General features: G+C 37.0%; 1 protein-coding gene across 1 annotated transcript in view; it reads right to left on the minus strand.

The window, feature by feature from the left end:
- Positions 1–288: 288 nt before the first annotated feature.
- Positions 289–25,673, minus strand: part of GUCY1A2 (guanylate cyclase 1 soluble subunit alpha 2) — a 210,900-nt gene continuing 185,515 nt past the window's right edge. Inside the window, exons 7-8 of the mRNA XM_087966215.1 lie at positions 19,002–19,156; positions 289–2,801 (exon numbers count right to left, since the gene is read on the minus strand). Of these exons, the coding sequence (XP_087822341.1) occupies positions 2,594–2,801; positions 19,002–19,156 (363 nt within the window). The 3' untranslated portion in view covers positions 289–2,593. The remainder of the gene's footprint in view (positions 2,802–19,001; positions 19,157–25,673) is intronic.

Here is a 25,673-nt window from a genome sequence, read left to right on the forward strand (position 1 = left end):
GTAGTCCCTAAAAAATGAATGCTGCAACAATTTTATTGGCCTTGTCACTGCACAAAGCTTTGATTTTTTACCATTCTTGAGATCTGAATGGCCATATGTTATCTGTTAGCCATATATTGCTTGATACACTTTCAAGCTTGAATGACCATGTAGTTGATACATTTATAGAAAAGCATAAAATTATAAAGCATATTTAGCTACCTGATGTAGGATATACAGTAACTATTAGAAATTTTACAAGGAAAACATCTCTCTGAAATATTTTGCACGAAAAATGGATACAAAGTGTCCAAAAGGTCCAAATGAACTTTTATTATTATCAAACTATAGTTCTCAAATGGTTTCAGGGGTATCTGCAGCAACAGTTACTGACTTCAAAATGGCAGGTTCTTTTTTTAATGTGTGTTGCATGCTTTAGGTTTCCAATTGTTTGGTTGCACCTACCATTTTGAAGTACTGACCATTACTGTGGACACTCCCGAATGCCAATACTAAAGAAGTTACCTCAAAATATCAGAATTCTCTAAAGTAGTCTGTCATTTTACACTGGCAGCCTAACTGCAAATACTAAACTTATTTAATTTTGAATATATTTTAACAGCCACAAAACAATACTTATAATCAGGGTGGTGAAAATATAATAAAAGAGAGACATGGAACCAAGCTTTCTAAGGCACTGAACATCATTCATAGTTTTTTTTTTCAACTAACATCAACATTTCGAAGTTCCAAAGACTGAATTTTATTATATGGGATGTTTCTAAAATATATCTCATTATGATTAAGCATGAAAGTTATTGTAGATGTATCAGTTTCCCCCAAAAAAACTTTCTAAATCCAACAATATTTATAGCTGTAGATTTTAATCCATGCTAGTAACTAGGTAACAGTAGATTGAGTGAGCCACATAACAAAGGATATGACATACCATAACAATGTGGGAGATGTTCAGGGGGTAAAGTACTAATCACATATTTTAGGTGTGTCTCATTACCTACTAATGAAAAAAAAAGTGTTAATTAGAGTTACGTTTAGTGTAACAAGCATATCTGAGAAGTCTTCTAATAATGGTTAAAATTCTACAAGGGTAACTGAGGATTCCATTTTGGAATAGTCTACTTCCAGTTATTAAACATGATTGGCATGGTCTCAAAAATGCTTTTACATTCAAAAGGCAACTGGACTGTTTTTTTCCTTTATCTTCAGGCTTCTGAAAAAGGAAGAAAAAGGAGATGTTTCGCTTCTCATCCAAGAAGCTTCATCCATTCTGATGGCAGGGGGGTGGGGGGTGGATTCAATCCCTGCCATCAGAACTGATGAAGCTTCTTGGATGAGAAGCAAAATATTTTCTTCTTCTTCCTCAAAGAAAACCAGTCCAGTTGCCTTTTGAAGAAAAAAAGCACCTTTGAGACAAGGATGACCTGGATGACAGAATCTCCACAGACATGATCATCATGGCTTTTTCTAATACTATCCCAATATTGGACGTCTATTATTAGCATGAATAATGTGAACATGGGCACGGATGGATAAAACATATGGAAGAAAATGAAAATCACTAAAATATCATTCTTTGCAGACTGCAATAAAATTGTGTATCATAATCATCCAACTTCAGAAATTGGATACCTATCAAATATAAACAAGCTGGCCAGCTTCATAGTTGCTATAGAATATTGCCCTAAAAGTGAAATGTAGGTTTTAAAAAAAGGGTAAAATCCTTAATACATCATATCCCAAATTAAATTTTTCTTCTGCTAAAAAGGTTATAAATAATCTTTACAGTATTTGTACGAAGTGGTTAAAGAACGGCAATCAACCAGAAATGTTTTCACCCACAGCAATAAATCCCTCAAAAGTAGGAATGTATCATAATCTGACCAATCTCTGGTTGAACTTTGGCTTAACACTGTTTACAACTCTTGTATAAATTGTTTAGGTGCACATGATTAAAAGATCAGGAGAATCCTAATTCTATTGTGATAAAAAGAGGATAAGAACAGTAGTAAGGGTTCAACACTTGCATACAACAATGGCCCATTTCAGAAGAAATCAACACAATCCACAAAGTACTCTATTTTAATGGATGTTATGGTTAGCAACCCCGGCCCCTCTTAATGTTAATATGGCACGATGACCCTCATTATTCCTGGCCATGTTAGTGGATAGGAGTTAGCATCCAATGATAACCAGGCAGCTTACAAGCTACCTTTGATTTATTGGGATATCTCCCAAGCACAGTTGTTTAATTTAGATTCCTTTTCTAAAACAAAACCAAATAACCCCCCCAACATTCTGACATTTATAACCAATAGGATTCTCTGGCAACAGAGAAATATTTTGTTTTAATTTGAATTTTGTAAAAAAAAGAAAAGAAAAAGAAAAGAAATCCCTGCTCCCTTGTTTGCCACTTTCCAGTTTGTTTACTGACAACAATCACCCACCTTTAAAAAGAATTATTGCCTGACATTTCACACAGCTTTTACTGCTTTTCTTGGAACAATGCAGTGAAAAAGAAAGAATCTCCTCTCTCTTGTCATGACCCAGTTCTGGGCTTGTGCTTTTTTGATGAGTCTTTGATCTGCAACAGGCTTCATAGGCTTGTTTCCCGAAGGAACATGGTGCCAATGTTGTAGGATATTTTTCTCACTCTGGCAGACGCGACAGAAGACTTTGGCTGCTTCTGACCAGTTCTGACCTCCAGGAAATAACAAATCCCAGGAATTTCCTTTGGAAAGTTGTCTGGAAGCTCTTCACGGGACCGAGGAATGAAGATAAAATTTTCTTCCTTTTTCAGAAGCCTGAAGGTAAGGGAAAAGACAAGAAGGGGACAACTTTGAGTAATGGTTATCAAAAGGCAGTGAACTCCTTGCTTACAAAGACAATTAAAGATTGGAGATTCAGCCAGTTGACTGGTCATTGTTTTTGTCTTAAATAAATACAGACACCAAGCCAAGCAGATCAATCTGAAGCCACAATTCTTTGGTTCTTGCACATGTGCAAATAAACTCTGCAGGTAAATGTTACTTTCATGGACTACTCAATCTCCTACCATCAATACGCCAGGGGACAGCAGGGGGAAAAAAAGGAGTTTTCAGGAATACCTTGCAGTTGCCACTCATCTGAAAAGCTCAATAATTGTGTCCCTATGCTACTGTCACTTGAAAGTAAGAGTATGAGTTCTCATTTATTTATTGAATTTATATGCCATTCATCTCACTGTCTAAGTGACTCTGGGCAGATTACATATAAATATAAAAACAATTAGAATTAACAAGAATTAAACAAAGACTAAAAACCAAGTGTAAGAACAGTATGGAGGTGGACTTTTTCTCTCTTGCACCATCTACCATCCCTACCATAGAGTGCTCCATTGGGACTCAAGCCAACCAGAACAGTCAAGTTTTGAGACCCTTCCAGAAGACCAAGAGACTAAGGTTTCTCCCTGAGTGTGTCTTGCTCCCCTCCTTACCATAGTGTTGACTTTTATGTCAAGTTTAGAGTTAATGGTTATTATTTAGTTGTTTAACTTGCTCATTTTATGATTTGTAAGCCATCTAGAGTTCTCCCTAGTAAAGATGGATGGCATAAAACTTGAACAAAATAATAAATTAGTATTACTGAAAATAAATCCACCAAGTAGCAAATATGAGCACATACTGAGAGAGAGAAAATTACTAAACAAAGTTGACAACATATAAAATTTCATACAAAATTCATTAGATAGACAGACAGACAGACAGACAAAAAGATGTGAGAAAGAGAGTTTTAGGTCTAGTTCTACAGGAATGTAAAACTCTTTAGAATACATTTCCTTAAGAAATTCATAAAATGATATGAAAAATAATTATTGTTTTTGTCATATAAACTAGTCCATAACTTCTCAAAGATTAATATCTTTAGATATTTTTTCTTTGTTAAGCAATATTCCTCTCGAAAACCTCATACGTGGCAATCCACCATACCAAGCATATTCTTCTAGGACTAGTTGTTATGTCCATGTCCTTTTTTGTGCTCTATGTAATAGTGGCCTTTGAATTTAGAATGGCTATCATTTTCCTCTCACAGATGTTCAGACCTTACTATTAGTTACTGTATACTTGACTGGGTAACACTCCTTTGACTATAACTCCTACTCAGGCAGTCATCCTCAGAAGGAGATTGTTGACTTGCAGTTGTTGTCTGCTATATTATTTTTTTATCGGTTGCAATTCTGTATTAACTGCCCAGGGTCACAGTTTTTGAGTTTGAATGGCCATGTGCTTTGATTTGGTAATATAACTACATGCATACAGATTTTGAATTGGTTCCTCAGAGGTATGGCCTTGCATTGTCTTTTCTCAATTTTCATCCCCTTGACCTTCTACATCAGGGGTGTCAAACTCACGTAGTCATGTTGTCATCATGTGATGTATCACGACTCCCCCCCTTTGCTAAAATGGGGGTGGGCGTGGTCAGTGCGTGATGCATCTGGCCTGCAGGCTGCGAGTTTGACACCCCTGTTCTACATCAATTATTCCAGTTCAAACTTCTATTTGTTCCTATTTTATAGCTTAGTAGCAATTTGAATCGTTCAGGATGCTGCCTTTTGGCTTTTTAAACAATGTTATCTAATAATGAAGAAAACTGATTTAAGACTTTATGTAAATTGTTGGAGGATTGCCAGCACCTGACTTTAAAGGCTGATGTTGGCGTAGCAGACTGAACTTTATGCAAAGTTACAATCTTTACGGCAGAGGGAAATGTACATTTCTTGAACTTTTGTTAGAAGATGTACTGGAGATATCACCACATAAATTACAAATGTCTTGAGTCATCTGATTAAAAAAAAAATACCCAAAGGATTAGAATCTTGAATCATATTAAGTAAAAAAAGTTGAAAATTTTCAATCGTAACATGTCGTATCTACTTTTTAACTCTGGAGTTATGTGTTGTTGTTGAGAAATGCACTGATGGTTCTGTGGGTGGAAAATGAAATGATAAATAATGCTAACAATGATTCTATGGTTTATTGAGTTTTAATTATCCATTTGTTTGTTTACACATAAATTGAAATGGATTATTACATAGCTGTTCTCTTGTGCACCATGCATAGAATGGTGCTTTTGAGAGAGTAAACAATGCTCTGTTAAGCTAGCAATTCAACTGATCTGACTGATGCAAAAATGTGTTTTCCATTTGACATTTATTTAAAATTATACCTGCACTTTCATTTAGTAAAAATGCACAAGGCAGCTCAAAAACAAATTTAAAACAGTACACATATAATAAAAAAAGTTATTATTTTTATTTGCTTGGCTGCAGTGGCAATAAACACATCAATCAAATGTATCTCTCACTAGGTATATTTATAAAGATTCCAACCAAAGGAAGAGATAAACATTGGATTTTCTCTTTTAGTTGTCAAAGAATGCAGGGAGTCCTCGACTTATGACCTCAGCTGAGTCCAACATTGCTTTCAGTCGTAACTACCACTCATTTAATGCTATTGTAAGTCTGAAAGCTCACTGAAAGAATGGTCATTAAATGAGGAGCAGCTGACTTTCAAGTTTTCCTTTATGGATGTCTGATGGATGGGTGCACCCTTGTAGTTAAAGAAACTTTACTGAACTGAGATATGAAGAAGAGTTGTTTTCCTTTGGCATGTTCTCTCCTAATCCTTCCTGCACAACTCTACTCGTGGAAACTGTGATATCTCTGCCTTTGGAGGTATTGAAGAAGAATCCAGACGGCCATCTTTTGAGGAAGATCAGTTGGTTTACCTGCATTTTGCAAATAAATGTTTATCCTTTTGGCCCTTCCAATTCTACAGTTTTATGAGTCCACAAGTTTGTAACTTTGAGCCTGCCTACACAGCTAGCTTGATGTTTCTCATCTCTTTACTTTCTCTTTTCCTCATATATTTCAATGCTCCTGTAGATAAAGCTCTTCCCTCAAATCAAACTTCTTCTTTCTTCCTCTCTTCTTCCCATTAATAGTGTTAAATAGTGTTTCAATATTTGACAGGTTCCTACAAAGATGGTGGGGGAGGGGGAGGGGTTGTCACACTATTTTCCAAAGCACCTAAAGTCAAAGATGACAAACAATGGAAAGAAACTAACCAACGAGAGCAGCAACTAGAACTAAGGAGACATTTCCTAATGGAGTTCTAACCAATCAACAACTTGCCTTCAGAAATCGTGGGTGCTCTATCACTGGAGGCTTTGAAAAATAGACTGGACAACCATTTGTCTGAAATGCTATAGGGTCACTTCCTTGAGCAGGGGGTGGACTAGAAGACACCCAAAGTCCCTTCCAAAGTCCCTTCCAATTCTGTATTATAATACTTGCCTAATTCTCAAGCACCACATTAATATTATATGATTCCCTCTAATTCCTTCCTTGGGTAAAATGAGAATCCACCATAAATTATAGAGATGAAGAGGCCCTATCACTTGTGCTTTGGGAGTGACAGTCAGATTTTAAAAATGTTTAAATGCAGATAATGGCACAAATCCAAAGGGATATACAACACTATTATTCTAAGGGAATATAATGCGGAAGTCAGTTGTAATTCACACATGCATCTTTTTCTGGTTAGCTAACTGCTATAATATGAAGTCCCTTGGACAATGTAAGTGAGAGATATGAACCATCAGCCATGTCCACCCAGCTGAGAAAGATAAAATCCAAGGTGCTAACCGAAAAAGCAGATGAGCATCACATTTTCAATCTCCCCTGAATACAGGAGGAGAGGAGGAGAAACAGCAGGAAATAAATGAGCCTGAATACATTCCATATCTGCATCATTTAATCTGACATTTTTTAGTTCTTGGTTCAAAAGTTTTGGTCATGAGCTCTGTCAAATTCATATGAACTAAAATGATTGCTAATAACATTAGGCAGTTTGAGGTGATCTATTCAGATGCTGGATGAACAATGAGGGAGTTCATGGACCATATGGTTTGGGCACTGAGCTGCCTTGGTGTGTGAAGAATACTTTCTCATTGCCTGTTTTGAGATATGATTCAACTGTTGATCAAAGTGAATAGGAAACATATGCACAAATAGAGAAAGGAAACAAATATTGTCTTATTTTTTTCCATTCAGTGATTGATTAGTTAGTTTACTTTATTGTCATTGCACCTCATACAACAAAATCAAACATCATTTTCAGTGCACATGAAAATAAACACAAACACACATCCTTCACACTGCACACATTGAATTGAAAACCCTGACACCACACCAACACTGCACTATATAGTAGAATTCAAAAGAGCTACTGCCCTTGGATAGAAGCTGTTTTTCAGCCTATTTGTCCTTGTTTTTATTATTCTGTACCATCTGCCAGTTGGTAATCATTCAAAAAAAGGGTTCCCAGGATGAGATGGATCTTTAAGAATGTTTTGAACTTTCTTAAGGTAGCAGGAGCTTTAAAACTCTTCCAAAGAGGGGAGAGGGCAACCAATCTTCTGGGCAATCATGTTAACCCTCTGGAGCACTGTCCTATCTGCCATTGTGCAATTGGCAAACCAGAGGTGCAGTAATAAGATACTTTCTATGGTGCAGCAGTAGAAGGTCACCAGCAGTTTTTCATTCAGTTGTTTTCTGAGAAGTCTCAGGTAGTATGATCTCTGCTGGGCCTTTTGACCAGTGGTGCAATGTGAGCACCCCAGGTCAGGTCCTCTTTTATGATAACATCCAGAAACTTAAAACTGGCCACTTGCATCACTCGGTTTCCATTGATAAACAAGGTTTCTTTGTTGAGGGGAACCACAAAGATCCAGCTTTTTATTAACTGTTTTGCTTGCTGACTCTTTTTCACAGAACTGGTGTGTAGTATAAGGAGGGGAGATTTTAAATGAGGAAAATGCATTACCTTCAGAGAAAAGATGGAATGCACGTCTAATTTATTAAAACAAATGAAAGCCTTCCTATAGTACAGAACCATTTACCCCATAATAATGATGAGGATTGAAAACACTGCACTAAGTCATAGCATACCTTGTTTCAATTATGTCCAGAGAAATTAATATTTGGTTTGTTGGGAAGAAAAAGAAGATAAATAAACTCATGAGCATTTTAAATATTACTGGTGAGAAAAATAAATCCCAATATTTTCAGCATGCTATTCTATAAGTAATCTGTTTTGCCACTGTTATGTTGGCAAAGCAGTACTTTGTTCAAAATAATACTTCTAAAGTTAGAAACACATAAATGAAAATAGTATTTTTTTATTAGACTATTGGGTATAGTAGAGGATTTATCTACACATAAAGTCTGTCCACATAATGTCTAGATGGGCCATCTAAACAAGACTAATGTAAACACTGTGCCCAAAATAGAAAGCACATATTGTATTAAGGAAGAGCAACGTGGGATAAATAAGCAAGTATTCACTTGGGAATTAAATATTTTGAAACTAGCAAGCTACTTGGTTCATGGCAAAGTTCAGACCATGATGCTATTTTTGAGCAAATTGAATGGACCATCAGCTTGTTGGCAAAAATCATATCTTGTAGCTGTCAAAACTGTATAAAACTTATTGCGTCTATGTATAAAGCTATTTTAATCCCTCAGTATATTCTGCACAAGTCATATAACTTCAGATGATGACATACAACTGAATAAAATAGGGCATCTTTTATAAAATATAGTCTTATACTAATCAAATTCATTTTCTCTTTTCTTCTGTTGTGAGAAAAATGGGTCCAATAACAATAAGGTCTTTTTTGTATCTGTAGGATGCTGTTTTTGCCTCTCTGACCAAGACAAACAAACAAAAAACAATAATTTTGAGGGGGAGAATTGGAATATTAAAAATTATGACAGAATTAGTGGGAAACTCACTCAGCTAGCTGGGATCAAATCCATATAATATAGAAATATATTCTAAAATGGGAAATATTTTAGATGTTAATTTTTTTTAAAAAAAATCTACTATAACTTTAAAATAAATTATGGATGACCATCAGAAAAAAAAGAATGTTTTGCACTAATTATTGCACTTATTTTATCATTATTAATAAATGACTCCAACTTTTATATGACTGTTCTTCCCCATATTTACTATTTAGAAAATAAGTGGGAAATCACTGTAATAATGGAAAAATGTCATCAGATTAAATTTATAATTCAGGTCATTACTAATGCTGAGCACAACTGTAGTTTTAGGGATAACCCCTAAAGAAAAACCCGTCCTTTGTGAAAAAGAACATGTCTTTTCAAGTACTGTGTATTAGCACACTACAATCGGCAGACAGTATCTAGATTGATACTGGAATGCTAGATCTTCAGGGAATTCCACATCTGTAGATCAGTCTAGGTTCTAGGAAGTTGGAATTATCCCAGAAAAAACTCCAAGAAAATTACAAATCCATACACAAGTCAGTTTGAATTGTGGGAACTTAATTCAGTGTCATGAAGTACTGTTTTAGAGAGCTGTGGCCAGTTAAAAATAGGACATGGAACTAGTGGGAACAGTTTTGTGTCGTGTTAGTAAACAATAAGAAATTTATTTCTGTGCTTGCTATTCTCTTTTCATTATTAAAACAATCCCAAAGCAGGAATACAATTATATCAGGGAGACTTTTCCAACATGGTGCCCTCGGGATTATTTAAGTTACACTGTGCAAACCTACTGAATCTCCAACTCACCTTGAACTCACCTTGGTCCTCACTAGATTTGTAAAAAAGATTCTACATTAAATGTGTGGTTATTCATTTATCTATTTAGAACATTTACATGGTTGGCTACCTTAAATGAAACTCTAGGCAGCTCACAACCAAAGAACACAAATAGCACATGAGGATAATTAAATCAACCCAAAAACAAAAACAGATTTATGATACTGGTGTCTGTTGATAATACTAATTTGACTTTATACCTAGAGGTATCTGAGTAGACTGTACCTATGCAGTAAGAAGAAAGACCTTCCTAACCACATGAGATCTCAACAGAGCCAAATTCTTGCTAGCTATCACTTACAATTCTCCTCAAGCTTAAAGGATACGCCTGGCCAGAAACAAGCACTCGGAATCACCTCTATGCATGCATTAAAAACTGCCAGGGTAATAATTTAAGAACTGACCAGTGGCTATGATGATGTAATGTTGGGAATGAGTTAGCAAGGTTTTTGGGCTGATATCACTTTAAGAGCCTGTAATAAGAAGAGGCCCTGTTGGGATGTATCTCTTCCCCCGCCTTCCATGCTGTAATTGCTGATTGTTCTTTGTTTGAGGTCTGACTAAAGTACGTGTATGTATATATTTAAAATACAAATCTCTGTATTTGCTCTTGGGTTGTCTCACATAGTCACACTGTGCGCAGTCTATTTACACATACCTATACCTACATACCTACAAATACACATACACAAACATATAGTAAATTAGCAGGATTAAGAGGTCTTTAGTAGGTTTGTAAACAAAGAAGTCTTCCCTAATTTCTCCTACATGGACAAAAAGTGACTTTTCATTACCAGACTTTGATGCAAACTGTCATTTCTCTCTCTCTCTAAAAAAAAAAGTTTACAATGGTTGAATTTAGAATGGTTTGTTATCTACCAAGAACGGCAAATACTCATACTCTCTTTTTGTAGAATTAACTGACCCAAATCTTGCATTTTGTTGCAAGCCAAAGCTTTTTATGTACATTATTGTTATGCAGATAATTTCAATCAAAAGTTAGATTTATCTCGGAAGTAATAACGAACTCAACCAGCAAAAGTTATTAGTATAATAATAAACTACCCATTATGATTGCTCATGTATTTTTAAAAGTTTTATCTCTCATTATATTTCTCAGGCAACTGAACAATTCATACACTACTGCCCCTGAATAATGCATAAATGCTGAATATAAAATGCAGTATGATAAAGCAATTACTGGCTGGTTTGTTAAAATATAGATATCATAGCTGGCTGTTAATTGCCTGTACTTGTACAAAAACCTAACTTGATTTCTCTGCTAGACCACATTTATTTGGTTTCCTACAACACTTTTCCTTGGGACTACATTATCTAGCACTTTGTATTGTTTAAGATATGATATATTTTAAGAGGACAACAAACCTGACATATTTTACAAATGGTTCTTAAGGGCCAGAACATAAGTCTCACTGATTCAGTTGTGATTTTGCTACAGCCTTTCTGGAGCTTAACCTCTGTGACACTGAGCAGTTTATCCAAGGTCTGAATATTTGCAGGTGCTAAAACAAGACAAGACCAAACAAACAAACTGTGTAAACTTTGACTTAAAGCACTGCACTCCCTAGTTTAAGAGTTTTCTTAATTAAATTTAACCTATTAAACTGAGAGGATGCATGCTTAATGACTGTACTGTACTTATGAAATCTACTCTCACAGCATTAAGGATGGTCAATGTGCAATCTGAAGATTGTATGGGACATCAAAACATTGATTTTGCGATTAACCACAATGCCCCAGGTCACAATAGATGAAGTGCATCTGATGTGCAAGAGCATTCAAGAACCAGTTTGGTGTGGAGCTTATTAACGGCAGCAGTACAACACAATAGAATGTGTGAAATGTGGCTCATGGTATTTACTGACTTTTGCTCAACACTTACTTCCGCTTCAATGGAAAAATATAGATACAAATCAGAAGAACACATATGGATTTACTCAACTCAGGATTTATGCCTGAGAGTCCACTACATTCAGCCCCAAATATGGATGCACTAGGTATTCATTTTTTGTGATAAAAAAGGAAGATTAAAAAAAAAAACCCTACAACTTTCCTGAACATCAGCAGAGGAAACAGTGGCAAAAAAAGGTTCATCTAAAAAACATCCCACAATAACCAAGTTCTTCACTACCAAAGCAATAACACAGCTGTCCACAAAAGGAACTGCATAGCAACATTATTCAAAAGAGCAAAAAAAAGGAACCCAGAACTCCAAATAGTAGAAATGGACAACCAAACAGCATCTTACACTGTAATAAATATAAGACTTATTGGAAGATAACCATCACGATGTATAAAATGGAACACTCTGCCATGTAAATCAAGTATTTCCAATTGCCCCCAAAATACACAACTTCTTGGCATCACTGTAGCACACCAACCAACAGAATATTTCCAAAGCTTCTTAAGCAAACTCAAAGATCCCATGATTAAATGTCAATATAAGTAGGGGTAAATAGGACCTGTCTGTATTATTGTATAAGACAAATTCTTGATCCAGAAAATATCCTTGTCTGTCTATATAGTAACAACTATTATCTGAAAAAACAACTGTGCTTACAAATTGGCATGCATTTATTTAATCTAAATGATTCCAGGTAGGACAAAAAATACAAAACCAGTATAAATATGGGATTATTTTCTTGGAATTGCATAATGATATATCATTGAAGAGCATCAGAAGAAGTTGCACCTTTGCTAATTATCCATGGACATTCATGGACCAGGTATATCCAGTAGTGCTGTAGGCCAGTCAATTACCTGGAATAGTAGTGACACATAATTCTGATTTTGACAAGATCCATAACTAATAGAAGAGAAAAGTGTGTGTGTCAGGTTGAACTGTGCAGTTCTTTGTGCTCTCTGAGTTTAGTTGTTTGCTTGTAGATATTTCCTTATCCAACTAGGTAACAACTTCATGGTGAGAAGGGAGCAGGATCTGTTTATATAAGGTAGTTTGCCCTGTCTGTGTTGGTGGGAGTGTAATTTTCCCTTGGTACTTCCTTGAGTGGAGTATTCTTTACTGTTGATTGTTTGTCCGGTGTTAATACTGCTTGGAAAAAATCCAGATTTACATTTTTATTTGACAATTACAATTACTGACTAAGCACTATATTCATTATTGGATTTGAACAAAATCATTCTTTATGTGAAGAATGACACCAATTGCCAACCTAATACTTTTCAGCACAATCAGTTGCTTTTTTGAAATCACCTGACAGAAGATCAAATCATGCACTTGGACCTGTGGACAGGCTCTTTCACACTATTATCAACTTCACACATTTAGGGTGAAATGTTAACACTGTTCTAAATTAATTGGAAGAAAATGGGAAATAAAGATCTTACAGCCCACAGAAAAACAAAGCTCCTCGAATAAACTGAAGATCTCCAAACTAGACAACAGAAAAGCTTTCTCTTTTTCCTAATGTCATGGCAATTAAGCATTATGTTCCTCTACATACCACATCCCTCTTCAAACAATCACTGTGGGTACTGAATGGAATAAAGCATTTAATCTATATCAGATTTATTACTTTAATATTTTTCAAATTCTGTGAAAATATAATTAAGATTAAAAAAATCACAGTTGGATGTTTCAATATAATATTATATTATGGCTTTCCTTTAAAAAGAGGAGAGAAATGAAGAGTGGGCTGTTTATAAAGTAATTCTGAATTACACACATATGGTACCTATTTTAGCAAAGAGCTGGCATTTCATAAATGAGTTCTCTACCATATCCAAATTAACTAAGTTCTGCTCCCTTTGTTTTACAATGGACTGCAAATGAAAGACATTGTTTTCTGTAAAACTAGGCACTTAAATTGTTATTTGATTTAACGGGAACAATCCAAGCCCAGAAACAAGTTCTGCCTGTGGAACAGATTAAACATGGAAAGTGGTGCACCTTTCAAAGGTTTTCATTGCTATTAGTGGGACAAATCTGTTCACTTTTCAGAAAAGATGAAGTGAAAATCCCTCATGTGCAGTAAGAGATACGTGTTCCCTGCTTCTCCCTACGGAGTATGAGGTATTTTGATTAGAGCCACTGGCTGCAAACCAATGAGGTGGAATTTTCTGAATAAACAGAGTGCATCATATATAGAGCCCTGGTGGCGCAGTGGTTAGAGTGCTGTACTGCAGGCCACTTCTGCTGACTATTGGCTGTTCAAGTCCCACCAGGCTCCAAGGTTGACACAGCCTTCCATTCTCCTGAGGTGGGTAAAATGAGGACCCAGATTGTTGGGGGCAATAGGCTGACTCTGTAAAACCACTTAGAGAGTGCTGTAAAGCAGTATAAGTGCTGTTGCTATTGCTATAATCCAAGGAAACAACCATTTGAAAGCAGACCTGTTACTGCTGATGGTGGTTTTTGTTTTGCTTTGAAATTCATTTGGGGCATACATTTTGTAATGTATAATATATGCTAACTCACTGCTCACTCCAGGAGTTTGATCCTAACCGGCTCAAGGTTGACCCAGCCTTCCATCCTTCCAAGGCCAGTAAAACGAGGACCCAGATTATTGGGAGCAATATGCTAACTCTGTAAACTGCTTAGAGAGGAATGTAAAGCACTATGAAGCAGTATATGTCTAACTGCTATCGCTATAATATACTGAACAAGCAATTTGTGCATTGGATTTAGTACGTTGTCATAATTGGAACAGTATTTTCTGTTTCAGCAAAGGATAGCAAATTTGTGAGATTCTCATTCCAGAAGGAATTTCAGGAAGGACTACTCTGTGTATACTGGCACACAGGAACAGTATGTGAGCATGAAGAGTTCGCACTGAGACATAGCCTGCTGATCTTGAAATTTCAACGTTTTGCAGAAGTAACTCTGAATTTATACTAGAGGTGGGTCAAGTGACGTTGGACCGGAAGGAGAAACAACTGATTCTTTTCATGCATAGAAGGGTGCTCAAGCAAAGTTCATGCAAAGGGTGGCAACCTTGAGGTTGGAAAATTTTAGATTAAGATGGAGAATAATCAGAACATTGGGGTTTTTAGGGGAAATGTGGAAAAAAAGAGTATTATGATCCAAACTGTTGCTTCTTTGGGAGAGAATGCCAAATTTAATGCACAAGTTACATTCGTTTATCAACTTTCAAATTTGAACGACAATGACAGGTGTTCTTTGCAGAGAAATTGTAATACTGTATTATCTCAGACAATAACAATTTAAATATTTTAAAACACTAAAAATTAAACTATCATTTTAAACTTTAAAGGAACAGAATCAATTTATCGATCTGATTACGTGGAAAGGAGACTTCTTTGAGTACAGCTCAATTCCTTCCTAATATAGAAAAATGTTTCTCAACTTCAGGAACTTCAGGAACTTAAGGTGGCTGGTGAATTCTGGGAGATGAAGTCCACACAACTTAAAGTTCCTGAGGTTGAGAAACACTGGAGGAGAATGTGAACTACTCCTTCAGTTGAGTTACAGTCGGTAGTTAGATTTTCACTGATTTCACAAAAACAGCTGTAGAACGGAGTCCAAAGCACAATTTGTTCAAACATCTAGTTTTTCAGTGTGTAAAAGAGAACAAGCCAGATGGCATATGAGGCAGAAGTAATGGATTTTAGAACAAAACATCTGAGCACAATTTGTTGGGTGCTGGGCTTGCTTGCTTAGTTGTTGACTTGCTTTTCTCAGCCTCGTCCTGATCTATTGCTGGAGTAAGATGGGGAGCTTCAGAAACAGGGACTGTAGCTTGGTAGCAGAATATACAGCATATATACCTATCACTGAAGATTTGGCCCCTGCAATTCAATCAAAAGATCTTGTGTGGCTTTGCAATAAATAGCACAAATGATTATCTTGATTGTGCAAAATTCACATTCCAAGGTATAAATCAGATTTTAATTTATGGGGACCTGCTGCAGAGTATCTATTCATACGACGAGTTTCAGCATCGCAAGAAAAGAATTAAAAATCAGACCAAAACAATCTGACAGAATTGCAGAGGGAAATTGGACCCTGATTTCACATACCTAATCTCTGAAATTTTAATAACTGTTTGTTACTAGGACGATCGGGACAAAAGAATTTATTTTATGGCAATTGCTTCCCAAATTGCTTTGTATTCCCTTATTCCTGCTTTGCCTGTCTTCATCCATTATCCATCCATCAAAATCGGCTCAACATGCCTGCCCCTGATTGAAGCATACAAACTGGCTCTGTAGTTATCTGATTATTTTTTTATCTATAGTGAATAATCTTCATTTTGAGCAATAGTTTTAATTGCTTTTAAAACTTAAAATCTCTAGCTATTTTATATTCTATTGTATCAGTCCCTGAACATCCTGTGTGAAGACAGTTACATAAGCTTTCATTCACATAGAAGTTTACCCAAACACAAACACAGAGGCTCGTGAGATTATTAAAAAAGGGAAAGCATACAAACAGGCAAACAATGCTGAAACCACAGGAAGAAAACTACAAAACCCCTTTCTTCAGCAGTAAAGAAATTTTCTAACTACAAAGTTCATAAAGGCTAACTCCAAAACAGTTAAATTAGTCAGAATGAATCATATGCGTAGGACAGGTTCAGAAATCCAGATCACTCTGAACGTGCCTTTGAAAATTATTAAAACATTGGGGACACATCTAACTCAAATGATGTGCCTCTCACAATAATATTTTCCTTAGGGGCTGCTTACACAATTTCTCAATTGTTTCATGCCATATTTTATTGAGTCTAATCTGACAGGGCACAGTCAAAGCACTATTGAAAGAGATGACTATAATGGCCTTGATTGGTATTTTGCAAAAATACTAATAAAGGCAACCTTGGAATAATCAGAGTATCGGAAAGGAAGAAATTTTGAAAGTGCTTGTGATGGATTTTTGTGACCTGTATATTGAATATTTGCTGAGTGGTGTGGTGTCCTAGTGGTGAAGACACACATCTCCCACTTAGAAGGTTGAGAGTTCAATCCTAAGTAGTGGCAGATGTTTCTCTCTTAGGGTACAAAAAAATGAATATCTGTTGCAAACTCTGAGTGGTGTTAGGAAGGGCATCTGGCCAGTAAACACTGAGATCCGTTCAGTTACCCTGACCTTACTCCAAATTAAGGGATTTCCATATGGAATATTTGCTGCTTGGGTCACATCAAAGGAAGATAATTATACTTATAAGTTCTTATGCTAGCAGGGGTGTCAAATAAGCGGCCCATGGGCCGGATGCGTAACACACAGGCTACACCCACTCCAGCTCCATGAAGGGAAAAACATTGTGATATGTCACGTGATGGCAAGGTGACATGGAGAGTTTGACACCCATGCGCTAAAGCAAGGGTCTTCAAACTTGGCAAGTTTAAGACTTGTGGACTTCAACTTCCAGAATTCCTGCGCTAACAAGACTGGAGGAGAAATTCTGAGAGTTGAAGTCCACAAGTCTTAAAGCTGTCAAGTTTGAAGACCCCTGCGCTAAAACACTCAACTAAAAACATGGGGAAAGTTAAGAAAGCACAACTTCCAATAATTCTTGCTGAATATATAACTTTATATATACTTTAAATGATTATAGACCAGTAGCTCTCACACCCATAATCATGAAGTGTTTTGAGAGACTGGTCTTAAAATACAGGGTTGCCTCCCATCAAACCTTGACCCATACTAGTTTGCTTATCGGAATAACAGATCCACAGAGGATGCTATTGCCATGGCTCTCCATGTTGCACTGGACCATCTGGAGCATAATGAAAGGATGCTTTTCACTGATTACAGCTCGGCCTTTAATACCATCATTCCAGATATACTGATTAAGAAGTTGCTGGAAATGGACCTCTCCTCTCACGTCTGCTGTTTGATAAGGGACTTTCTTACTAACAGACCCCAAACTGTTTGGATTGGCAGCTATTTTTCCTCCATTCTTGCTCTCAGCACTGGCTCTCCACACCCTTTTGTATTCACTCTACACATATGACTGCACTCCCTCTTGTCCCACTAACTCTATAATAAAATTTGCAGACCACTGGTGGGACTCATATCAGGAGGAGACTAGACGGCCTATAGGTCAGAGGTTCTCAGACTGGTCTTGTGGTGCAAGAGTCATAACCTCACCCTGAACATAAAAAAGACTAAAAAATTCATTATAGACTTCAGACGATGCAAAGCAGAGCCTCTCCCACACTATGTATCAATGGAGACTGTGTGGAAAGAGTTCATAGTTTTAAATTTCTAGGAACTCATATTTCCGACAAACTTACTTGGTTGGTCCACACTATGGCCACTGCAAAGAAGGCCCAACAGTGCCTGCACTTTCTGAGGCTGCTGAAAAAGAGTGGCCTGGATGAGAAGTTGCTGGTTACTTTTTACTGTTCTACCATCGAGAGCATTTTGGCATACTGTGTAACGGTGTGGTATGCTGGATGCTCTGTAGTGGATAAGAAGATGCTCCAGAGAGTTATAAACACAGCACAAAAAATCATCGGTTGCTCTCTTTCTTCTTTGGAAAAGATTGCGAAGACCAGACTCCTCTCTAGAGCACTAAAAATCTCCACCGACCGTTCTCATCCTGGTCATTCATACTGTATTTTGAACTGTTACCATCAGGGAGACATTATAGGTGTCTTAAAATGAGGACTAATAGACTGAGAATCCGTTTCTTTTCCAAGGCAATAATTGTCTTGAATCAAACAGCACATTTGTGATCTAGTCCTATGTATATAGTGGCATTTTAAACTATTTAACTTACTACATTTTTAGATAGGTTTTAGACTAGGTTTTTAATTATTATTATTATTTTAATGATTTTAATTTTTAAATACTTGTAGTGTGATTGTGATGTGGTGTTTGGGGCACTGTGCTGGAGTAGCTTTCAAATTTCATTGTATTCGTGGAATGCAATGACAATAAAGGTAAATTCTAATTCTAAATTCTATAATGGTTTACTATATTAATGTATTTGATTTTACAAGTTTTATTGTTTTAAATTGTGGTTTTATATGTTGTAAGCCGCCTTGAGTCCCCATGATAAATAGGCAGCAATACAAATCTAATAAACAAACAAACAAGCAAACAAACAAATAAATAAATAAATATTCTGAAACCAGGTCCTAATTGGGTATGTCTCAAATTCTTACAGATATTGATTGATTGACAGAAGACAGACAGATAGATAGTATATTCTCTTTCTAGTTAAAACCTTACTTGGATACAAATTGTCTTATGTCCTTTGATTTACTTTCTATTGAAAATGAATGGCACTTTGGGGAGGATATAACATTTTGTTTTATGGCAGAAATGGTGTGTATCGAAGCTTTAAGAAATATAAAAAAAATGCTAAATAACACTTACTGGTAGGTCGTTGGGCTGACGTTGATGCGACGTGGATGACTTCCTGACTCAAACTTGCTTGCTAGGGTGACATTGTTGCCAAAGAGACAATATCTGGGCATTCTCACCCCAACAACTCCAGCCAAAACAGATCCTGAGTGAATCCCTATTCTCATCTGTTAAGACACAAAGGAATCATAAAACAAACCACATTAATCAGTATCTTCTTTTGCTTACTGACTTAATCCCCTGAATTTATTTGCTACCTCTTTTCCTGACAATCATCTTTCATTTTATCTTGACAATAAAAACCCTGTGGGCTAACAGAAAATAATAGACAAAAAGTCAGAAAAGTAAGTTTCACAGTTAAATGTGGAATTGGCTCTTCATCAATACCTTCATTGGTATTCATACTCCCTTTAGCTAATAGAATACTCAGGATAATCTAAGAGTAAGTAAATTTAAACCAAGATCAATAGCCACATGTTTAAAAAAGATACTTATTGAATTGTAATTGATGAAAAAGTTATTCAGTTAGAGGCTGCCAGACTCCAGAATCATTCTGGGTGCTTATATTTGAAATGATTAATTTGATTGGAAAGAATTAATAAACAGAGGAAACATGCTTGTGTCTAGAGTGACATACATACATACATACATACATACATACATACATACATACATACATACGTATATATTTATTCATTTGTTCAGTAACATAATTCAGGAAGAGTAGTCTGAGATTTTAAGCACATCATTGGAATAGAACAGAATAACAGAGTTGGAAGGGACCTTGGAGGTCTTCTAATCCACCCCCTGCTCAGGCAGGAAACCCTATACCATTTCACACAAATGGCTCTCCAATCTCTTCTTAAAAACTTCCTATGTTAGAGCAACTTCTGGAGGCAAGTTGTTCCACTGATTAATTGTTCTAACTGTTGGGAAATTTCTCCTGAGTTCTAGGTTGCTTCTCTCCTTTGATTAGTTTCTATCCACTAGTTTTTGTCCTGCCTTCAGGTGCTTTGGAGAATAGATTGACCCTCTCTTCTTTGTGGCAGGCCCTTAGATATTGGAACACTGCTATCATGTCATCCCAAGTCCTTCTTTTCATTAAACTAGAGATACCCAATCATTAAGTAAACTCTCTCAATCTGTGTGCGTGGTACAGAGGCTAGCAATAGAGAAATTCCCTTGCCTTAAGAAAGCTTCTGAAATCTTTTTAATCGAACAACCTGAAGGAACACTTAAAACTTTCACAAAAACTCTCAACAAGCAGATTTCAAAAAGAAATTTCAGCCAGCTGATTTCAAGGGCTGCAGCTGCGTGAATGTGGGACTGCAATTCTGTGGTATGAAAATGATATAATGAATGAGAGAGAATGCATCATATTGTAATTCACATTACAGATTCAATTTGAAAGATGGTCAATCTGGATGCAAGCATTCTTTGCTAGCAAGACTGGGACTGTATTTGAAAAAATGTAATTTTCTGGAATTACCATTGGGATATCACATCATCAACAATGCATCACGACTTCGAAATCATCAAATTGGAAAAGCTATCTTAACTTCATTTCATTCTCATTTAAAGAGGAACTACTCATATTGCTATGTTTTTTGCAGCTGTTTCTCAAACAAGAACCCTGGAGCATGTTGTAACTGTCAGGCATAAAAGTGTATTACATGCCTGGTAAAAACTGGAACACCATTCAAACCTTTTCTGCATAAGAAAGAATTATGTTTTGTATATGTTTCAACAATGACAGTTTATTTGCTTAGGAAATCATCTTTGGGAATAGGAAATCTTTTCCTTGCTTTTCATCTGCTTTGGTCATGCTCACAACACAGCAGGCTGAAATTTCACAACTAGAGAACTTTCTGAAAACAGAAAGGAAGAACTTAATACAGAACAGGGCAATCCATTTCATCATCGAGTTATTCCGGTAAAATAAAGCAAAAGAGGGAATCAGCTCCAATGATTTTTTAGACTAGGAAAAGCTGGAATGTAATGAATACAAATTTATCAAGTTAATATCACTGTTAAAATTGTTGTTTAATAATGAGAGAAAAACGAATTAAGAAAGGAAAGTAATTCTTGCCTATTACAATTATTTTGTTAAAATGTGTTGCACAGAAAGATGTTATCCATAAGCATTTATTTTCTGTGAAAATTCTAATTTGCTGGATGGAACAGAAATAATCTTCTCTGAACTAGGATAGGAATAGCAATATTCTTTATTGGCCAAGTGTGATTGGACACACAAGGAATTTGCCTCCGGTACATAAGCTCTTGGTGTATAAGCTCTCGGTGTACATACAAATAACAAGGTGGTAAGTCATAAATCAGAAGGGACGAGGTGGCTCAGTCGATCAGAAAGGTCAGCAGTTTGGCGGTTCAAATCCCTAGCACCACGTAACAGAGTGAGCTCCCATTACTTGTCCCAGCTTCTGCCAATCTAGCAGTTCGAAAGCATGTAAAAAAATGCAAGTAGAAAAATAGGGACCACTTTGGTGGGAAGGTAACAGCGTTCCATGTGCCTTTGGCATTTAGTCATGCCACATGACCATGGAGATGTCTTCGGACAGCGCTGGCTCTTCAGCTTTGTAATGGAGATGAGCACCATTTCCTAGAGCTGGAAACGACTAGCACGTATGTGTGAGGGGAATCTTTACCTTTTTAAATCATAGATCACTGTATGTGATCTGCAATAGAACAAATCTATTGCAGACCAAATCAGAAAGACAAATATGGCTCAGAAGCTGTTACCTGGGTCAATGAGTTCAAATTAATTCTTTGTAGCCATAAATTGCAGGATCCAATCTGGGTCAGTCACCGGGACCAGAGTTTTAGTTTTCTGAGCTTTCAGACATACTGGAGCCCACCCTCAGGAAACTTCTCTCTACCAGAATGTGTGTATTCAACATTATCTTGGGTTATATTTGCCTTCATTCATAGCCATAGAATAAATAACTATGGTTCTGTTTTCATTCTTCCTTCCTCCCTTCTTCCCACACTTAAGAGGTCATTATTTCAATACTACCTCAGACCAGTTGAAAATTACTGCATCTTGAACGAAATGCCCTTTAGCACAATACTTGTCAGCTAATTAGTATTAACAGCATCAGTATTAAAAACCATGTGCCTTAAACCAAATTAGTATCTAAGCCAATTAAATTAAAATCAACAACCAAATCAGATCAACTCTAAGCAAAAGGTTTGTTTAATCTCCAATCTGAAGCCCACATTCCTTTGTTATTAGACTTCTATTCAATAACGATGAACTCGGTCATCTTTGCATCTTTGAGTGAAGAGCATGGCCAACTGGTTTCTAAGCTGCTTTTAAGCAAATATTTATAACATATATAACACAGATAATTTAAATTTTATAGGAAGCCCTACTTTATCAATATTGCTTTCAATTTTTTTTCTGAAAAGCAAAACTATGGAAATCTGCCACAATTTCTATAGCTGATTTGAAAAAAAAAATGATAGAAGAGAAACAGAGAAATAGTAAAAGCATCTACAACAATGGCCAAATGGCCAAATAATTACCACAGCCCAGTGCAGCCTTTACAGCAAGGACCAATCCATTTATGTTATCTTTTAAAAGAGCAATACAGGTACCAACTAAATGAAACAATATTATGTTTTAGTGTGTATAAAAACTCTTTATATTTGTTGACATTTACAATGAAGTAGGAGTGAGCAGAATAGAGTTTCAAATTATTTTTATTTTTTAATGTTCTTTTACACTTATTCTCATAACACTACTTTAAAAGAAGGCTTACAGAATTAAACAGAGATTTATAAACCAATAAATATACTATTTTCTTTTAAAAAGTGATATTTGCAGATATACATAATATCTGCAAAAAGTCAACAACTTGCTTGAAATGGAAACAAATTTAAATTTTAAGCCTGTGTTTTGACTTGTTTATGATAGATGCGCATCTTATTATATTGTGTTCAAAGGGTCATTGATTTTTATCTGTACCAAAGAAAGACACAAGTTATTTTTCCATCACCAGATTACCACAAGGATGAAGTCTGGAAGAATAGTGAATTTTCCTTAACTTTCTATCAGTTATCAACAGTTCCTTAAAATCAACTTTGATTAATGCTTTCCTAAATTTGGGAATAGATAATAACTATATCCAATGTAGACAACTTGCTGGTCTAAAATAAGGAGATCTACTGCTCAAAAGGGGGACACAGTGGCTCAGATGCTGAACTTGTCTATCAGAAAGGTCGGCAGTTTGGCGGTTCGAATCCCTAGCACCGCATAACAGAGTGAGCTCCTGTTATTTGTCCCAGCTTCTGCCAACCTAGCAGTTCAAAAGCATGTAAAAATGAAAGTAGAAAAATAGGGACCACTTTGGTGGGAAGGTAACAGCGTTCCGTGCACCTTTGGCATTTAGTCATTCTGGTCACATGACCATGGAGACATCTTTGGATAGCACTGGCTTTTTGGCTTTGTAATGGAGAGGAGCATTGCCCCCTAGAGCCGGAAATGACGTATGTGCAAAGGGAACCTTTACCTTTACCTTTACTGCTCAAAAACAAATTTCCAGCAAGAGCTTTTGCATCTGGCATCCAGTATTCACATGATATTTTTATAAAAGTAGTCTTTGCTTGATGACCATTTGTTCAGTGACCAAGATTTCTATGGCACTGAATGAAGGTATTCATGACCTGTACCAAAATTACGGCCATAGCAGGCCATACCTGTGGTCATAATGTTAGGCATGTAAGTCACGTAATAGTTGGGTTGGAAAATATATAAACCAGGATAGACATTTTAATACTGTCTCTTTAAGGGAATGCTAAAATTGTAATTGGGTGTGGTTCCTCAAATGGCCATAAGATAGAGCCAGAAACCTGGGTTGTTTAGTTCCTGTCCTGTTGCTGAGAGTGTTGCTGTTCCTTATTGACTGTTACTGATCATAGTTCTTCTTGGGTTTGATGTAAGTCTGTTACTGAACTATTTTTGATACTGGACTTTGATATTTGGATTATCCCTGGACTGAAAACTGACTGCTTTAACTGTGAATGACTTGGACTGCTTGTTTGGACTTTGCTTAAACGTTTATTGGAAGTAAAAACCTACATTTTACTATACAGTGTATCTGTGTGCTGTTTGTGTGTTATTCTTCACTACTTTCACTACATCTCCCTGTGTGCGCTTATTCTCCTAACGGGGAATTACCTCAACACATATGATTGCAATCTAGGCACTGGATTTACAGATTAACAGAGTTGGAAGGGACCTTGTAGGTCATCTAATCCAGGGGTCCCCAACCGCCGGTCCGCGGACCGTACCGGCGCATGGAACAAGCCTTACGGGCGCTGGTTGCTGGCGCCGCCATCTTTTTGGTAAAAAGCAATTTTTGTCAAAAAGATGGCGGGCGCAGCGCTTGGTGAGCTTTTCCGGTAGAAAGCCATTTCTACCCGAAAAAGCTCACCAGCGTATGCCGCTTATTTGACGAAAAATCACTTCCGTGACGCCACCGGAAGTGATTTTTCGTCAAAAGATGGCGGCGCCAGCTGACGCTGGAACCGGGTCGCTGGCGCCCAGCTGACGCCGGAACCGGGCGCGGCGTCGAAAAGGTTGGGGATCCCTGATCTAATCCACCCACCCCTGCCCAAGCAGGAAACCCTACACCATTTCTGACAAATGGCAGTCCAATCTCTTCTTGAAAGCTTCCAGTGATGAAGCTCCCACAACTTCCAAGGCAACTTCTGTTCCATTGGTTGACTGTTCTCACTGTCAGAAATTTTTTCCTTACTTCTAGGTTGAATCTCCCCTTGGATCAGCTTCCATTCATTATTCCTTGTCTGGCCTCTGGATTCCATGGATAAAAACTTGACCCCTTCCTCTCTGTGTCTGCCCCTAAAATACTGGAACACTGCTACCATGTCTCTCCTGGTCCTCCTCTTCACTAGACTAGCCATACCGAGTACTTGCAACAATTCACCTATGTTTTAGCCTCCAATCCCCTAATCATCTTGGTTGCTCTTCTCTGCACTCTTTCTAGAGTTTCAACATCTTTTTTTTTATAGTGTGGTGACCAAATCTTGGTGTGGTCTTACTAAGGCTTTATAGAGTGGTATTAGTACTTCACTTGATCTTGATTGGCAACCTGTTCATACTTATAACTAGAAGTGGTATTCAGCCAGTTCTGACCAGTTCTGGAGAACCGGTAGCGGAAATTTTGAGTAGTTCAGAGAACCAGCAAATACCAACTCTGACTGGCCCTGCCCCTAACTATTCTCTGCCTTCCTAGTCCCAGCTGATCAGCTGGGTCTTCTTTTGTTGCCCTGTATAGGAGAATGGAGCTGGAAAGCAGGTTAGTGGGGAGCGAATGGGGATGTTGCAGCAGCCTTTTCCCAGGAGTGGGGAGGGAATGGAGATTTTACAGTATCCTTCCCCTGCCACACCCACCAAACCACACCATGCCTACCAAGCATGCCTACCAAGCCACGCCCACAGAACTGGTAGTAAAAAAAATTGAATCCCACCTCTGCTTATAACTGGTTGCCAATCATCCTGCAATCATGTGATCACCATTTACAATCTTCTCTTTCGGCAAGAAAGATTGCAAATTGATGCATCCTGCATTAGAAGGATTCCACCTTTTGATGCAGGATGGGGACTGGTTGCAAATGCCCTATGCTACAAATACTCTGTGCTAA

The sequence above is a fragment of the Notechis scutatus genome, chromosome 5, assembly GCF_049901735.1.
Source record: "Notechis scutatus isolate UNSWTSFEM ecotype Mainland chromosome 5, rNotScu1.2, whole genome shotgun sequence".
Taxonomy (NCBI): domain Eukaryota; kingdom Metazoa; phylum Chordata; class Lepidosauria; order Squamata; family Elapidae; genus Notechis; species Notechis scutatus.